This window comes from Sitophilus oryzae, unplaced genomic scaffold (assembly GCF_002938485.1).
Source record: "Sitophilus oryzae breed Bouriz unplaced genomic scaffold, Soryzae_2.0 scaffold_1794_pilon_pilon, whole genome shotgun sequence".
In the NCBI taxonomy this organism is placed as follows: Eukaryota; Metazoa; Arthropoda; class Insecta; order Coleoptera; family Curculionidae; genus Sitophilus; species Sitophilus oryzae.
This window is the reverse complement of record NW_022146495.1, coordinates 58,498-77,839: the sequence shown is the minus strand read 5'-3', so window position 1 is coordinate 77,839 and position 19,342 is coordinate 58,498. Positions and strand designations below refer to the sequence as shown.

Genomic DNA, 19,342 nt, shown 5'->3' with positions numbered 1-19,342 from the left:
AAGACATTATACCGGGTGCGTCTCAAAAGTGGCTCCCCTCTATAACTTTTTTATTTTTTTTAGATAAAAAACGAGATTTGGTATATTAGTATAAGACATAAATTAGAATCGATTGAAGTATTCAATTATTTTCGGTCACTTCCTGTTTCACCGGAACTGACTACAACTTTTGAGATTTTAAATGGCACCATCGGTATTTTTGTACTTTATTCGATAGAAAATGACACTCTGAATAGATGTCATAAAATATGATTTTTTTAAGAATGTCAAAAGTTGACATATGATATGTCATTCTATTCAGAGTGTCATTTTCTAATTGAAAGTAACAAAATACCAAGGGTACCATTTAAAAATCATAAGTTGTAGTCATTTCCGGTGAAACAGGTGAATACGTCATTCAATCCTAATTTATGTCATGTACTAACATACAAACAACGATTTTTTATCTGCAAAATTAAAAAAGTTGTAGGGGTTACTTTTGAGACGCACCCGGTATAAAACTGCTTATTTATATTTAGTTTTGAAACGATCTACCTATTTTTCTTTCTCATAAGCGAAACGTATGTCCACGACGATTTATAAAGTGTGAGATTTTTAGTGAAGTACAGTAATACCCCGGACTTACGCGATAGGTGGGACTGAGCGCTATCCGCGTAAGTCGAATTCGCGTAAGTCGGGGTACAATTTTGCATATAAAGACATACAAAGTATGTTTAATTGGGACTGGAGACTAAATAAAACAATAATTTAGGAAATAATTAGTATCTAATTCTAAATAATATGACAATACAATATACAAACTATATTAATAGAGTGTATAAACACAATCCGAAGTTATTTTGATGTAGAAGGTTTCATAAATTGTAACAAAGTCGTCTGACGAGTCAATGATTTTTTCTTCTCCCGTAATATCTCCTCGTAGCATCCTAGTAATTTTTTTATTCCATGTTTTGTAACAAAACTGCGCTCTTCATTGGAGTCTATGCTTTCCAAAATTGTTAACCCTTTTTCAATCGAACTGAGGGCTTCTGTCAAGTTTCCAACTGTCATTTGATCTTCTAATTGAACTGGATCCAAAGAATCATGATTATCAATTTCTTCCTCTTGTTCACGCATTGTTATGAGCTCATCAATTGTAAGCTCCTCATTGTGTGAATCCAACAGCTCTTGAACATCATCACTATCCACTTCTAAATTTATTTGTCTACCAAGTTCGACAACGTCTTTGATCACATTGCAAATTTCATCAGGCCCTGACACTAATTCCGCCTGAGTCATAGTGGAGAAAAAAAATGGACAGAGTTTTTTCCAGACGCCATTTAAAGTTTTTTGTGAAATTTCATTCCAAGATTCTCCAATGATTCTCACTGCTTCTAAAACGTTGAATTGTTTCCAAAATTCTTTAACAGAGAGCTCGTTGTTTTGTCTCATAGCTTCATGCAGATGTGCAAACGATCGTCTCGTGTAATAAGCTTTGAATGTTTTGATAACGCCCTGGTCCATCGGTTGAAGCAAGCTGGTTGTATTTGGTGGCAAAAATTCAACTTTCACACGTGGGTCGAAACTAGTTAAAGTAGCAGGAGGATGACCTGGCGCGTTGTCGATTAATAGCATCACTTTAAACGGGATTTGTTTAGACTGGCAATAACGTTCGACTTCAGGTATGAAGTGATGACCAAACCAGTCTTCAAAAAGGGAGGCCGTCACCCAAGCTTTACGATTCGACTTCCAAATCACGGGCAAACCAGCTTTAGATTTGTTTTTCAATGCTCTTGGATTTTCCGAGCGATAAACTAAGAGAGGTTTTAATTTAAAGTCACCAGCTGCATTCGCGCCAAGCATCACTGTCAATCGATCTTTGGCGGCCTTAAAACCTGGAAAAGTTTTCTCTTCACGCGCAATAAAAGTTCTTTTAGGCATCTTCTTCCAAAATAGGCCAGTTTCATCTACGTTGAATATGGTTTGGCTGGTATAGCCACCTTCATTTATCATAGCTTTGAGTTTCTCTGGATAGAGAGATGCTGCCTCTTTATCTGCACTTGCCGCCTCTCCACTTTCTGCAATGCTATGCCAGTTACAGCGACTTTTGAACCGGCTGAACCAACCGTTACTGGCTTTAAACGTTTCATCTTTAGCCATCTCCCCAGCTTCTTCTTTTAATTTCTCAAAAATTTGTTTAGCTTGAAAGCACACCGTGTTCTGATCAATAGGACAATTTTTCACACTTACTTGATTATCACACCATAATTTTAACAATGTTTCCATTTCAGCGATAATACCATGCCGTTTACGAATGATGCTTGAATTCAAAGACTGAGCATTTTTCACAGCTTCGAGAATTTTTTCTTTACTTTTCGTAATTGATCTGACTGTCGATTCCGGAAGTTCATACTTCTTCGCTAAATCACAAATTTTTATTTTTGCATCGTAGTCTTTAATAATGTTAAGTTTACACTCCAAAGATAATGTTTTTCTCTTCTTGTTTAAAGCAAAAGAGTCGGTTCTACTTCGTTTGGATGCCATAGTACTTAGTAAATATCTCAGGTCGTCGCACAACGCACAAAAAAACACAAAATCGTAACTTATGTACCTACGCGCCGATTCCGCACTACACGTATGTGCTTGTTGTAAACTGAACGAATAATAATGCGGGCGGGGGGAGTCAGAAACAAACGCCGCCGCTTGACCTTGACTGCACGGCGTTCAAACAAAAAACGAATAGACGAGAAAATTAAATCGCGTAACTCCGAATTCGCGTAAGTCGAGGTAGCGTAAGTCGGGGTATTACTGTATAAATCTTTGCAAACAATTTGCACTCAAGCGGCTCCTCGAGTTATCTTTGAAAGTACTCCAAGTTTACATTTTGTTAAGTACCCTTAAAATCACACGACTTTTGTTAGCTAAACCTTTTGTACACACATACCCCGTCTTCAAGAACGCCTTAGAATTAAAGGCAAATATTTAAAGTCAACGTAAATGAAATATGGGAGGCCTCTAACGGGTCCTTATTAAACAAATATATTTAAGTAACTGATTCTTCCATTTTATTGTAGATTTAGATGCAAATTATTATTTTAATAACTGTTTTGTGAAGAAATTTTAACAGGTAACAGTAAAACCGTTTATTAATATAGGAGTGCTTTCATTAATAAATGTACATAATGTGAATCTACAGGGGCTGGCAAAAAGTATACAACATATTTAAGTTATACAGTATACAGTACCTTTTGATGTGCAATGTATGGATTTAGGATGCCCCACAATAAAAATACATTTTTATTTCCACATACTTAAACAGAGTGTTCCAAAAAATATGAGCCATTTCTCGTGGGGTGGTTCCTCACGTAAAAATAAGATTTTTTATATTAATACAGGGTGTCCCAGAAATAATTGCAAGTATTGTAAGGGGTGGTAGATCTCGATAAAAGAAACACATTTTCTCTTTATCGTTTTCCAAATAAGTCCAAAATAACGGAGTTATTTTACTTCGAAAATTTGCAAAAAAAATGATTTGTTGCTAAAGTTTTGAGCACAACTGGATCTTGTCTAAATTTTCTTTCTTGCAAATTTAATCTAATACCTATGTTGCCATATTATCAAGAAATTATGTTTTTTAACTAAAAACTAAAAAAAATTCCAAATTTTTCAAAAAAATTCAAATTTTCAAAAAAAAAATTTGCGGAAAAACCTCATAGGCGTGTTTCTGGGGTCGAACTATACTACCAGTTAAAATATTTGCACTATTTCTGGGATACCCTGTATAGGTCCGATTCTGCTTTGTTTCGTAGCTACAGGGGGTTAAAATCTTTTTTTTTTCAATTTATTACATTGATTGTAATAAAGAAGTTTACAGAAGGGCACGCAAAATATTTTCTGCTAAGTGCTTTTAGCGATTTGAATGAAATTTTGAGGGTAAAAACTATTAAGTTTATGGCACTTTTTGACAAATTTAATCTAACCTTAATAAAACGTCGGGAAAACGAGAACTTTAAGAAAACTGTTTTTTTAATATATCTTTTGTTATGCTCTTCTCACCAAAGTGCGGGCCGTCTGGCTACCATTAGACTGCTGCGGTTCACTACTGCGCATCACATCTGTAAAGGGTATCCCAGTTTCGTGTGTTTTATGAGATTTATCGTTTATGAGTAGAGATACAATGATGCGATTTTTTATATTACTTTGTTACGTTTTTATGAAACTAAATATGCTACACATAAGTATGTTTGTCCTAGCCTCCTTAGTTCCTGAAATACAGGGCGAATTTGTGATGCGCAGTAGTGAACAGATGTTGAATACAGATATGATGCGCAGTGGTGAATGCAACGTCTGCCGGCAGCCAGACGGTCCGCACTCCGTTCACGAGTTTAAAATAATAATCTCTTAGACTATAAGAAAAACAGTGAAATCGTTATGGAAATGAAAATATAAATTGACACCAATCACAAGCAAATCGTATATCTGATGAATGGAGGCATGAAAATGCAATAAATTTAAAAACTGCGTAATTTTCTCACCAATCGAAGTCTTTAAATTCAACCAATAACATTAATATCGTATCATCGTATCGCCAGATAACGGATGCATGAAAATCAAGCTTAAGACTTCTTGACTATCGGATAAGATTGTTATCTCCTATTTCCAATAGTACCTATCTAAGATAAGTTGTGCGCATCTTTATCATCGTCGATAGCGTACATTTCTGGCTTAAGAATGCTTGGGTAGGAGCCTATTGATTCGGAGTATTTAGATTTCGGCCCAAATGCTCCTATCCCTGTTTCTGTTTTGGTTCTGAAAGCATCAGTATACCACTTTTTTCTATTGTAGCACCAAAGGTATTCTTGTGTCAAAAAATGTCTTTTTTTTCTAAAAAATGTCTTTTTTTTTGTACAGCCCATGTGGCGGATTCATCTTTCCAAAAAATATCCTTTATGGTTATTTCGCCACTGCACTGCAAGAAAATCTACAAAATAAAATAGTTATTTTTTGTAAACACTTCTGGCGTTAAACCTAAACGGACGCTGCTTGTCAGAAGTTATGTTCACAGTAATACAAATTTGCCTAACAAAGAAAAAAAAATGCTTAACGTTTCGGAAAGTTATCTCTTTCCGTCGTCGGAAGCAAAAAATACAAGGAATAAAGAAAAAAACTATTTAAAATATTTAAATTCAACTACTCGAGAACACTTTACTTTTTTAAAACAGATACGTTTACAAGAAACCGTTGACGTTCTGTTAAAATGACATTTTAACTTGATATTTAAACTTCAAAATTAACAACTACTGCCTGATAACAATTACTTAATAAGGTAAAACCAAAAAGCCCCAAACTTTCTGTATGATTATTTTTAAATTTTACGTTAGTTATATTTATTTATCATGTTGTATCTATTGTTCTTTAAAATCAAAGAAGCGATAGCCACACATTACTAACATCTACAGATGCATGAGCAATACATTTATTTTTATTAGATTGAATTAAAAAAGCCTCTTTTATTTTTCTTTTAGAGGCTATCGCTTAAAAAAATAATTATTTTATTTTGTAGATTTTCTTGCAGTGCAGTGGCGAAATACGCATAAAGGATGTTTTCTATTCTGTCTATCGCATGGAAATAATTGCGATAATACATAATAAAACCATTAGAAAAATAGCCATGTTTAAATAAACTTTCGACGATGATTAAATTGCGGAATTTTTAATTAAAAATTAAATAGCAAATGCACCGTTTTTTCATATAACTTATTTTGCCTCCCCAATTTTTGTTAGTAGCTCATACCATTTATTACACTTCACGAGCCGCCACTGGCAATCGATCAACCCATTGGAAACAGAAATAACGGTTGTGACGTTAAGTACCAACGAATTCATCTCACATTGTACTGCAATTTTATATGGTATATGGTCTATTTTTTAATGGGAAATTTTGAGAAGTAGCAATTTTTAAGAGAGATGAGATGAACTTACAATTAATTTTAAAAATACATATTTGTATTTTAGATGTTTTAATAATACCTATGAATTAGTTGGAACTTAATAATTATATTTAAGTAATGTAGTTAAGTAAATGGTTATCGAACTCAAACTATGGGGTGAGAAAATTAAAATAAAAGTTTTACACGTGCCAATTTAAAAAAAAAAGTTAACGATGTTTGTATTTTGTTTATGCTAATTCTCTTACATGTACTATTTTGCGAAGAAATATTTCATTTATTTTTTAAAGTAAATGCCAGTAAAAGTAAATATAATTTTTAAATAGTAATATAAAGCACCTAATATAAATAATTTTGATTTCTAATTTTTTATTTATATTTTCCTTCCATTACACTGAATGCTTAGAAAATTAATAAATGTTTATATTTCATGATTTTAAAATTTGTTCTTAATATAACAAATTAGTTCTGTAATTATTATTATTTAATAAACCAACGTTGCCACACACAAAAAATTTAGAGACTATATTATTTTTAAATAGGATCTAATATAAATAATTTTGACATCTAATTTTTTGTTTATATTTTGCTACTACTTAAAAAAAATATTTATATTAAATGATTTTAAATTTTGTTGGTAATGGGTATAACAAATTATTACTGTTATTATTATTTATTAAACCAGTCTTTGCTTAAAAACATTAAAAATCATTTTCCTACATCCAAAATAACAAGTATTATTGCAGTGTAACAACAGAATATTAATAAAAAAAAATGCAGAATATATAGACATACTAACCCTAACTAACTAAAGCCAAACAATAATATTCTTTGCTAATATCAACTAATACAAAAATATGGCAACAGCGCCTTTCATAATGTATTTTCTGTGTAAATACTAGCACCTCAATAAAAAAAAATAATGTGTCCTTATCTACATATGACTCCGCAAAAAAATCAAAGATGCCGGCTTCTTTCATAGCGTTGCCACCGACCGCTTTCTCGGAAAAAACCTACGTCGCCGGGCGACAACTAAAATTCAGTTAATATTTTATTACAATCGATCCTGACTGAATAAATGAATTTCATAAATGAATGAATTTTATAAATGAATGAATTTTATAAATGAATGAATTTTATAAATGAATGGTTTTTTGCTGCCGAATTACTAGAATACAATATTTCAAGGCAGATGACGGATCTATTCGATAATTTTTATTCGAATAGTTTTCAACGAATGTTTTCTTACTAACTATCGAATTATTCGAATGAATTGCAACTATCGAATGTTTCGATAGTATTCATTCGATAGTTCCCACTACTAATCTTCATTGACATCACTCTGATAAGGTGAAGCATTGAGACAAGCTTGCCCATTACACTGGCCACAAGCTAAAGAGCGCGGCAACCCTGATTTCATGCATCCACATCGCGAACCACAACCATTCTTGCAGTTGCAGAATATTGTGTTCAGCAAGTTTTCTGGAGCTGGAGGTAGAATAGTAGTGGTAGGTTCCAGGAATCCATTACGCTTTATCCAACCCCAATCCTGGGTTTATAAATCGTACCCTAACCAAGTCTGAACTTGGTAGTAAACACGATTGAAATGTTGGTGAGCTGCTGCACTTGTTGGTGGAAGATTTGATAATTGCACAGGTTTATTCAGTTCGATTGATTTGATGAATTGTGATTAACGAAGATGATCGATGCTGTTCTCAGATTTTGGACCATTATAGATTGCTAACAAAGTTCGTACTCCATTCTCAAATAACCTTTGAACCGGACAGTTTTCGTGTTTTTGACCGAGAAAACAGGTTGAACATGAATGATACCGTACATAATGAAAGACTGCGCGCTCACCGCCCTCTATCTCAAAAACGGTTTGAGGTACAAAAAAAAATTTGAAACAAAAATTGTAGACAATTTTGTCCTCTACAATATTTATAATAAATACAAATAGCGTAAATGTGAAAGGGAACGAGATATTTGCAAAAAATGCGTAAAAGATCGATTTTTTGACCTTTGACCTCAGTTATCTACAAGTCGCGCATACGCTATCATATGTAGGTTTTGAGACATGTTTTAGGATGTTAAAATAAGGGTTTATACGAGTTTACAGCCGGTTATCTCAAATTCCGAGGTGAAACTCCTAAGATGACTGGACTATAACTTGGACCCGCATATAGCCAACAATAGACAACTACAAAGACTACAAAGAGAGCCGTACATAACTATATCATAATTGGAAATGGTTGAATAAGCTGAAAATGATAATGATGATGATGAAAAGTTAATTATTTTATGTAATTTGATGCGAACAGCTTGTTTCCTGTAATAATATTGGTGATTCCAATATCAAGAACCAAAACAATGGATACTTAACGATAAACCATTCAGGCTTTACACGAACCTATAACCGATCACTTATCAATAACTGTACCTACTGTTATGTTGTGGGGTTATAAGACATGTAACAATTAGCGCCTACGCCTACGCTTTGAAAGTTTATTACAATAGGGCTTGACGTTATTGGATATAACCTTCTATTTTCATTTACGGTTGAAATATTATATTAACGACTTTCTTTAATGTACCTACACAGGAAGTATGTAAGTTATTAGTAAGAGTGTTAAACATTTTCGATAGAGAGATTTTTATAAATAACAACTTATTTACTATAGTGACGTTGATAGATAGTCGTTATAAATAATTCCCTTCAATTTCTGAAGACATAACTTCATCGCCATCATTAGTTAATCTTGTAAGTAGCTAAAAATAAACTGCCGGGAGGGTATACGTGTTGACACTAGTCTAATGGTAACTGATGATTATTTAATAATGTAACTAATTTAGTTGTGAACCTTCTAATTGATCGTGTCCGTTTTCTTTATCACAGGCAATCGTCAGATAAGAGTAGTGTGCGTGTTTTTCGTTAAACGAATTGCGGATGTCGTGTGTTTTTATGAGATATTGGTGTATTAAGATATTTATGTTATTTAGTTTTATATTTATACAGAATGGTTTTAAACATAATATAAAGATATAAAGACCATTTAGATGGTTATTTCGCAGAACATCTATAAGTAATTCAATCAAAAAAGATATATTGATAATTGAAATAGTAGGCAATACATTGTATAGTTATTTTGTTGAATTTTATGATTGTTGATTGGTAGCAGTGCTAAAACAAATTACCAACCGAAACATTTACGCAAATTATGTCAATTCATTGAAGCAGTGCCTTCTATTAAAAGATCAGCCTAGGGGCGGACTTTTGTTTACTTCATCAGCTGTACATACTTAGATATTGGGTTAGATTCCGTTTCATATTTTGTCGGTTGATTTTTGGTTTTAACTCTTTGATTTTTGGTATTATTTATTATTGTAGTGCAAGAAACTAATTATTTTGGTGTTTGTGTGACAGAAACTACTACCAGATATATGGTCACTCTCGGTTTCGCATAAAAAAAATAGAAAAATTGAAAAATTACACGTTGTGTAAGTGATTTAACCTAAAAGTGCCCATACATTTTTTACTTATCGTGATTCTTGTGTTTTTTAAGACTCTAACAATTCATCAATAAAGCTTAAGTGGAGTGTGTTTTTGGTGCTATGCCTCATCTTTGTTGTGTTCCTGGTCTGGTGGAAAGGATACTTATACTAGGCAGCCTAAAGTATCCGGAAGAGCAAGAAAAGTGGGTACGGGTTATAAATAAGAGAATTCTATTGAAAATATCTTTAATAAATTTAAAAATAATATTCTCCCATGATGGTATTAATGAAAACTGGACAATTATGTTTATTTTATTCATATTGGTGGAATCTTCACTCCAAGTGTTGTTGGTATGTTGGTTCAGCTTCGATAGATTCAAACACGTAAGTAGGTATTATGATGTAGGGAAAAATAAAGAATATGTGTATTAAAGATTATTATTTTGAGTTCAAATTTTAAAAAAGATTTTTGTAAAGACAAGATTGATACAGTTTAAAAGAAGAATGTGTTTTTGTTTGATAATATATAATGTATGTCAAGCATAACATATATTGGTTCCGTAATTTTTAATGAATAGTGTTGATTACTTATAATACCAAATTAATATCAAATATTTAAGTGATGGCTGAATACAACATGAATAAAATAACAATAAAATTGGTATATTTGCATAATACAAAATTAAGTTTTAAGAATAAAGGTGTTACTAAAAATACTAAGAAATTCATATTTCTTTGTTTTAATTGGTCTAATGATATTTACATTTTACGTAAGAATTATACCGTATCATCGAAAAAAATCGGCGTCTAGTTGGCTTGGAAATGAACATCGTTGACATTCCCTAAATAACTGTACACATAAAATAATTAACTAGAATTTTACAATCTTGGAAAATTTGATATTCTTGAACCTTGTTTCTAAATATTCTAAATTTTTTGATTTTCTTGGGATTTAGGTTCGGGAAAAACGCTGATTAAATTTTCATTTGGTTTTTCATTATTTTTTTTATTTGGTTTAAAAAAACGTTTCGGTTAACATTATAGCCTTCATCAGTGTTGTGTCATATGAAAAAAATAGTGTCGAATATAATCCAAAAATTACATATAAAATATTCACACCACGCACATAATGTTTACTGCGTACTCCATAGTCAATGTAGATAATTTTAGTGTTAAGAATAATAATTTTAAAAATATGTGGTCATCTTTTGATAAGTTTATATTAGTTTATTAATTGCAGTAAACATTATGAGGTGTGAATTATATTGTATATGTAATTTTTTGGATTATATTCGACACTATTTTTCTCATATGACACAACACTGATGAAGGCTATAATTAGCCGAAACATTATTTTAAACCAAATAAAAATAATGAAAACCCAAATGAAAACTTAAATCAGCGTTTTTTCCGCACCTGAAAATCCCAAGAAAATCAAAAATTTTAGAATAATTTTATATATAAAATGCCAGCGATCTTCATTTCATAGCCATCGCTGACGCCTTTTTTTAGATAATATTGTATTATTTGTAAATATAATTTTTCGAACATTGATACTTGCAAAATATACATATAAATTTTGTGAATGCAAATAATAATACATCACTATTAGTAGATATTGAATGTTTTTTGTTAAATTAGATCGATTTTCAAACCCTAAAATTTAAAATATATTTCATTTTACCCAATATCTTATGTACCTATACATTATTTGTATATTGTAAAACATTGGCTGCATTTGTATGGTTTATAGTTTATTTGCCAAAGTATTTATTACTATAAATAGGTATATATGTTGTAGTTATTAACTGTATATTATGTATATTTCATGTAAACTATATCATTTTTAAAATACAAACCAAAAGTCTGAGGAATGATTATGTTTTCCATGTATTCTACAACATATTTATTAATCCGTTATATCTAACTAGCGTGACATCATAAATCTCGCTTCGAGGCTGTTCTGTTAGAGACGGCATTGCGTCATAAATCTCGCCCGTGGGCTGATCTTTTAATAGAAGGCACTGATTGAAGTCAATTTTTCTAGCTTTTCTTTTTTGTAAATTTACAAGTTCTGGCTTATAATGACGTATAATAAACTAACAATAATTGTTAATATAGGGTAGCTTCCTTTTTTTATTCCAATCATACCAATATGTAAATTTTATCAATTTCCTGAAATCGTTTATTTTTACTTTTAGAAGAAAATGTATATAAGAGAAAATTATACCAAGAAAAGCAATATAAAATAATAAACATCTCTCAAAATCGATTAATCAATTTTGGAGGAAAAAATAGCAGACAGCCAAAAGTTACTAAAAGGTATTAAATGGATTTAAATTTTAAAATATATACTCGTACATACCTATGATTAAGAGCGCTATAAATAAGTAATTCCTTATAACAAATTTATAATATAAAGCAGATAAGAACAGCCATAGATTTAGGTTTTATTATGCTGGTATTATTTTAGACGACTATTTCTATTGTTTCTTTTGAAAAGCTTTTGAATAGCCTCAAGCTTGGTAATATTTTCGTATGAATTATTATGCAGAAGTATTATATTGCTCTGGATATTGCTTCCGGGAGTTTTGTAAATAGAGGTTTTTAGTTTTTATTCATTCCATAATTTTAGATACTTTTTTGTTTTCTGTATTATAGATAGCCTTAAAAATCGTCAATATTATGTATAAATTGACAGATATAATTTAAATATGGTAGGTGTCACTGAAGAACATGTTAGAATAATAACAATAATAATAATAGGGTATCTGAAATTTGGACCAACCGTTTATAACGTACATTTTAATCTTAATACTGCGAAGTCTGGCGATAGCCTTGTATATTGCTTAGCCAGCATTATGTTAATTGACTCTCTGTTGCGACGGTTGTTGCCAACTGTAATTCAGTCATCTAAAAGCTTTTAAACCATATTATACTTGATTTTTGTTTAATAAATACTTATCACGGAAATACCAAAAAGGACTTTTTCTTTAACAGAACAAAACAGGCCTTACTGACGAGGACCAAAAGCACAATCACGAAAATTTACTAAATTTTGTTATCATATATACTGAACTAAGATCCAGTTCTAGAGATAGAAATATACAAGAAAATTACTGAAAGTAACGAAAAAAAGTAATGAAAGGAACGAGGGTAGAGATACCCCTATTAATTTTTGTCCAAAAAATATGATACAAAATTGACAATTATATGTGCACGTCAAGTTTTACAAGAGGGCGTCAAAAATCTACTTAGGTGTCAAATCTTTTAGCCTCAATGTGAGGAATATTTTCACCATATTTTCAATCATGCCACCCGCTGCATTATTGTATATTTTTTCACGCTTAAGTTTCTTGAAAATAATGAGAAAAAGAAACCAATGTGCAATGCTGTTTTTGCTGAATAAAATACGATAAGGAAATTTAATAGCTACATATTTTTTGTTATTATCAACGTGTGAAATAAGTATTGTTATTATTGTTTCTCATATTACCGGATATATTGGTTTGGAAGTATCTATATATAACGTGCAATATTTAATTTTAGCACGATTGATCACATACATACGTTATTTTCTTTTCTGTATACATACACTAAGAGAAACTATCAGCCAAACAAAAGAATACGAACTTCCACTAGCCATAGCCTTTATAGACTTTGAGTAGGCTTTCGGCTCGATATATCCTAAGGCAATAATAGAAGCCCTAGCGAAACAAGGTATAGACAGGCCTTATATAGAAACTCTCGCCATTATATACAAAGAAGCAATTGCAAGAGTATATAATGATATATAATAACGACAGGGAGACGCGATATTCCCAAAGCTGTTTACAGTAACACTAGATGAAATCTTTCGTCAATTGGACTGGACCAACAAAGGATTAGGAATAGATGGGAATGATCTTAATCATCCAAGATTCGCTGATGACATAGTCCTAATTGCAAAAAAACCTGAAGAACTACAAGTACAAATTAACGAACTACGTAACTAAGTACAGCCAGCAATAAAACAGGCCTCAAAATGAATTTAGCATAATCAAAAGTAATATACAACTAACTAGTAAACAGAAAACACAAATAACTCAACAATGGAAATAATAAAATGGAACGAAATATGCTGGGAATAATCAAGAAAGGCCGTAAAGGAAAAGAGTGGATACGACAAAATACCCAGATAATAGATGTCATCCACAGAATCAAATTCCTCAAGTGGCAATGGGCAGGACATCTGGCAAGAAGGACGAACAACAAATTACCATTAAAATTAAGCATTAATAATGCCAAAACAAATGTGTGTAGTAACTAATGAAATGCTGAAAGTTTTCTATTCTGTTAAGAAAGATAATCCAATTTTGATGCCATTTATGCAGAACGAATGCAGTACAAGTCTTACTGGTCACAAAGTTAAAAGAGTATACTTCACACTTTCTCAACTGCCTTTAATTTCCGGTTTAAAGTAAAGTCTATCAAGGAAGAATATCGTCATTCGTCACACGACATACAAACAATGACAGATATTACAATTTACTTGTGAACTAAAATATCAGACAACAGCTCTAACTGTTAGGTATTTTCTTGTTAGACAAGCTTTATATGAATAAATTCATAATTTATTTTTCCATGAAGTATGATTCTGCAAAAACTTATATGAAATCCATATTATTGAAATAATAAGTGATAAAAAATATATGTGCACTATGTGCTCATATTTGAAGTGAAACTTCTTACTGGCAGCACTGACAGCTATTAAATTGAAGGATTTGTTTGAAAAAGTGTAGTTCGAAATATTGAAAAAGTAATAAATTAAAAATTAATAAATAATTTCACTGACTTTCACAAAATTTGTTTGAAAATGTTCGTCTATCCGTCTGTGAACTCCATTTGGGTACCGAGTTTTGGTGCCGAGTTTGGTTCCAGTCAACACATAATTAAGAAAAATCCTGATGATTTTGTCTCTTTAGAGGCATCGGTTCGAAACGTCGAGGACGTCATTGTAACGTTTTTAGTTCGTTACATGTCTTTGTATATGATATATGATATCAGGCGTATCATCACCGGATTCCCTATCGTTCAGGCCGGATAATTTAATTGACGCACTTGGCGTAATTTTTACGTTCCCTAGTCGCTAACCCTGTTATCGTTTGACACAACCCTGTTATCGCTCGCTGTCAACATCGCTTCTGTCAACTCTCTCCGTGCTTAACCTCACTTTTGCTTTTATCTCTCTGTAGCCTAACCTAACCATCCCGGCTTTTAAAAATGGTGATTATTTAAATCTTGCTGTATAATTTGAATCAGCTGCTATTTCAAAGCAACAGGTAAAGATGAGATATTATCCTTTTAGATTCGATATTATTACTGCATATTTTTAGGGTAGAGTTTTGGATGTCCCAACTTGTATTTGTATTTTGCTGGCACGTTGGCGTCCCTTTTCTTTTGTCCTCCAGAATGTTACATGGAAGAAAGGACAGTTTCTTTGTTTGTTATTGAGCCCTCGGAAGTAATTCGAGGTAGGTTTGTTTTGTTTATTAGACCTTGTTTGGTTTTAAACAAGAGTTTCATATTTTTAGGGTCCAAGGTACGGACTATTTCCAAGGTACGGACTATTTACAAGGTACGGGCATTATACAAGGTCCTAGTAGTATCCAAGGTACGGGTAGTGTTTCCCTGTACCGTTATCTTATGGACGGACTGTGTCCAAGGTTATGGTCCAAGTTACGGACATTATCCAAGGTCCTAGTAGTGTTCCAAGGTACGGGTAGTGTCCCCATATTGTCACAGTATGGATGCAGCGTAAGCCCCATGCTGCTTCGCTCCCATTTCTAAGCCTAGTCAGTAGCTACAACTGTATTGATTCATGGTGTCGTCATTCTGGCCTCTTTTGTTGTTTTGGCCAACAGGATCGCCGACACACAGTACAGAGATATGAGCCTACCTCACGCTGCTACTCTTCGGAACAGGATTGCCTCAAGAACAGCTAAGTGTAGATTTAGGTTCTGGTTTTCAGTCGATTTTCAGTCTTAACTTAATAACGTACATTTTAAATAATATTGTACAGACTATATTTAGTGGTTAGATTATTAAGAACATTTATGTCGATTTAGTAGTTACAATATGATTTAGATTTTAGGTTTCATTACATTACGCCTTGTAATAGTATTACTTTTTTATAGATATTATTATTGCACTAACATCATATAAAATATATCAAATTAATTAAAGAAATGCTACATTTCATATATTCTCTTAAACGTTACATGTCTTGTATTTTATCATAGTTGTTTTCATAGATATTTAGTACAATTCCTAACACCACTTTCGTTGACATATAACCACTATAATAATTATTAAAATTGTACAATGCTATTTACCATCACAGTTCATCATGAATGAATATAGTCACTAGTTTTAAGTAATAAACAACTGTGTTTTCTTTCTCTGTACATGCCTGGCGCCCAATATCTATATTTTTTTGTTTATTGTTATTGATTGGTTTTCTCTCTAGTGAAATACCTTATCCACGACTGCTCTCCGATAAAAAGCTGCCGTTCGCAGTGGTAATGTTTATAAAAAACTCTACATCATCCTGTAGCCCGTCCCAAATTATGCCGAAATCGACCCACATTTTTCTTCAATATCAAATCCTTAGTCCCATCCTAATGAAGATGTAAACGAAACATCGTATCCAACTTTGCAGAGTGGGACTGTGTGCACCGTCGCTCACATAACCTACTCACCAAATTTGTTCGCGATTGGACAACATCAACTTTTGATGTTTTTGACGTCAAAACTACCTGTCCCAGTGACACGTGTTATACACGGTTAAGTTGGCCTTGGTGCAATCTACCGGCTTAAAAGATTTCATTAAAATCGGTCGATTTTTTCTAAACCCTAAGCTGTCCTTACCACTTTTCCTCTCGCCTGTTGTGTCGCGTGTCGTCTCGCGTGTCATGGCACGGCTTTGAATTTTCACTCCCAGCGCGCGTAAAATAGTTTCACTTCAATAATAAAGACAAGGAAGTCCGAAATTATTTTAGTTCCAAAAATATCTCGATATTTCACCATTGAATGAAACTTAAAAATATGCATCTGATTCCCATAAGATAAAATTGCTTTGTTAGAATATTTTCACTTATAATATCACAAGAGCTTAAATTATTTTCGGAAATTTTTTTGAGGGCACGAATATTTTGAAAATTATCGCGAGTCGAAGACGAGGGATAATTTTCCTAAAATATTCGTGCCCGAAAGAAAATTTCCAGGAATCTTAAGCTTGCGTGGTATTCGGTAAGAAAATTTCACACCTAAATTTGAAAAAATATTAATCCAACATGACATTTTAAAATAATTTCAATTTGTTAAGTTGGCCAAGGTATTGATGTTTTGACATATTATGTGTTTTGTCATTTTTGTTTGCGATTCTGTCATTAAGCTATTACTAGTTTTAAAACGTCTGTACGTAGAGTAAGAAGTGTATAGCGAAATGTCGCGATTTGGAAAAGTAAACCAACAAGTCATTAAAGAAGAAATTGAAAATATAAAACCAGATAACACCCGAAAATCAAAATCAAGTGTATATCCATCATATTTCGTTAAATAGAAAAATACCAGCTTTAGTTAAATAAAGGCGGCAGAACTATATTTTTTAGAACATGGCAATTTCGAAGAAATTCATATGTAGGTATATCTAACATATTTCCTTAAATAAAAGATATTACCAACCTTAGTTACATCAAATGCTAAAACTCAAATGGGTAATATTTCAATATATAGACATTGTAGTTCATTCACATTATGATTGTAGATCTTATGTTTACCTTTTCAACTGTCAAAAAATTTCCACTAAAGTTTCGTGGCGCCTCGAAAAAATTTCCGGAAATTTTTTCAGTTGCCATGGTAACTAGTCAACATTAAAGCATGTTATTGGTTGAAAAGTAGAGGTGTGAAATTTTCAGAAAATAAAAATTGTAATTTTCTAAGAGAAGAAGCGTAAAGCTATCGATCTAGAGTCTTGCCAAGGATCCAGTTTGTACTACTCCACCGTTAATACTGCAATAAAACTTTCACAATTTCAAATTAAGTGCTTTGCGAGGTGGATGTAATAGGTGCTTAGAACAAATTACTACGAATATTATGATATTAAGTAGTTTCTTGTCATGTTCGAGTCGATTTAACATCGAGCAATTTGCCAGTCCGTTAGATATTTAAGAGGTGCAAGCGAAATTTATACGGTCGCTTGATGGATTTATTTGACAGCGCCTGTCATGTTCGTAAGGTTGCGCACTTGTCAAAGAAAAAGAAAAGGAAAGTCTTGGTTTAATGCAAAATACTTGTTGCTAGCAAGCACACATATTTTAACTTTATGTGAGTAGTCATTTACATAAATAAAAATATCGTATAATTGAAAAAAACTGGCGTCAAGATGACTTGGAAATAACGATCGATGACATTATCCATATAATTTTAAATATAAAATGACAGCGATTTTTATTTCCATGCTAACTCTGACACCGTTTTTTTGAGAAATTTGAAGGGACTTTTTTCAACATTTTTTTGTATGAACTCAATGAGTAAGTTGCGATTAGAATGATCGTCAAAATTGAAACATTCGTCAAAATTTAACTGTCAAAACTACAATAGTAGTTTTTTTCTCTAGTAAAGAGTTTTTTTGCTTGAAGACTTGTTATTAACTTGAAATCAAAGTGCAATGATTTAAATCAACCAAGAGATTTTTTATTTTCATCATGGGGTTAAATAAAAAAAAATCAACTTGTTTAAAAACTTATGATAAATCGAAAGGTAACTGTAAAAATTATAAAAAGTTTTCCTATAAAGCTATAAAAAAGTATTCCTATATGATATAATATACACAACCAAACTTGGTTTTACGAAAAATAATAGATGATGGAATCATCTATTATTTTTCGTAATTTTTGAGATGTATGAAAATTTTATGTTTATTAATAAAACTCAGTCCTTACCAATGACTTTTAATGAAAAACAATCCATATAGCAATAAAAAAAATTAATCAGTTCGCAAAATAAACAAAATTGTATTTTTTGGTTTCTGAAACGAAATTAAGATTTAAAATTTTAATGGCCAAAAAGCATAAGCAGAAAGAAAATTGATAATTTTAATATTCCTTGTTGCCACCTTTAACCCTTATGCAAGTTTCTATCCGCACTGGCATGCTTCTTATTAAATTATCCACGTTGTCTTGGGATATGTTTTTCCATTCTGCTAATGCTGCATCAATAAACTGTGCGAGATTTCCTGGATTGGTTCAACGAGCTCTAACCCTTCTTTTGAGCTAGTCCCATAAGTGTTCGATAGGGTTTAGATCTGGTAAATAGGCAGGCCAGTCCAAAACTATGACACCTTCCGTTTCAAGACATTCTCTAGTCACTCTGCTGGTTTAGGGAGGTGCACTATCGTGCATTAAGTTAAAATTATCCCCAATTGCAGCTCTCCAAAGACTAATGATTGGTTCTAGCACCAAATGAACATATCTCCGACACGTTAAAATTTGTTGAAGTGGTAGCAGTGGTGTTTTTGCTCCCAGTATAATACCTCTCCAGAACATTACAGTTCCTCCTTTATATCTTGGTACAGATTTGGCAGCCTGAAGTCTCGCTCGTCTTTCTGGAACTCTGAGAACCCGAATTCGATGGCTATCTGATCTTAGGCCAATTCTGGTCTCATCCGAAAAAAGAACATTTTGCCAATTCTCAGTTGTCCAGTTTTAATGTTGAAGGCGTCAATTTAGCCGGTCAATTTTATTTTGCCGAGATAACTGTGGGATCCGTAACTCTCTTCTACTGTAAAACCCTCGTGCACGCAGCCTTTTTCTTATGGTTTACTGAAACGTTCACACTTCTAGCTACCAGAGGTTGTCTTTGTAGCTCTGGATGAGAAACAA

The 19,342-nt window shown here is 32.3% G+C and overlaps 1 protein-coding gene across 1 annotated transcript; it reads right to left on the bottom strand.

The window, feature by feature from the left end:
- Positions 1-834: 834 nt before the first annotated feature.
- LOC115882640 (tigger transposable element-derived protein 1-like) lies at positions 835-2,523 on the bottom strand. Its single transcript, XM_030900831.1, has one exon. It carries the CDS (start codon positions 2,521-2,523, stop codon positions 835-837), a length of 1,689 nt encoding a protein of 562 aa, XP_030756691.1.
- Positions 2,524-19,342: the final 16,819 nt, after the last annotated feature.

Coding starts and splice junctions, on each gene's coding strand:
- LOC115882640 (XM_030900831.1), bottom strand. CDS start 2,523: ATGGCATCCAAACGAAGTAGAACCGACTCTTTTGCTTTAAACAAGAAG.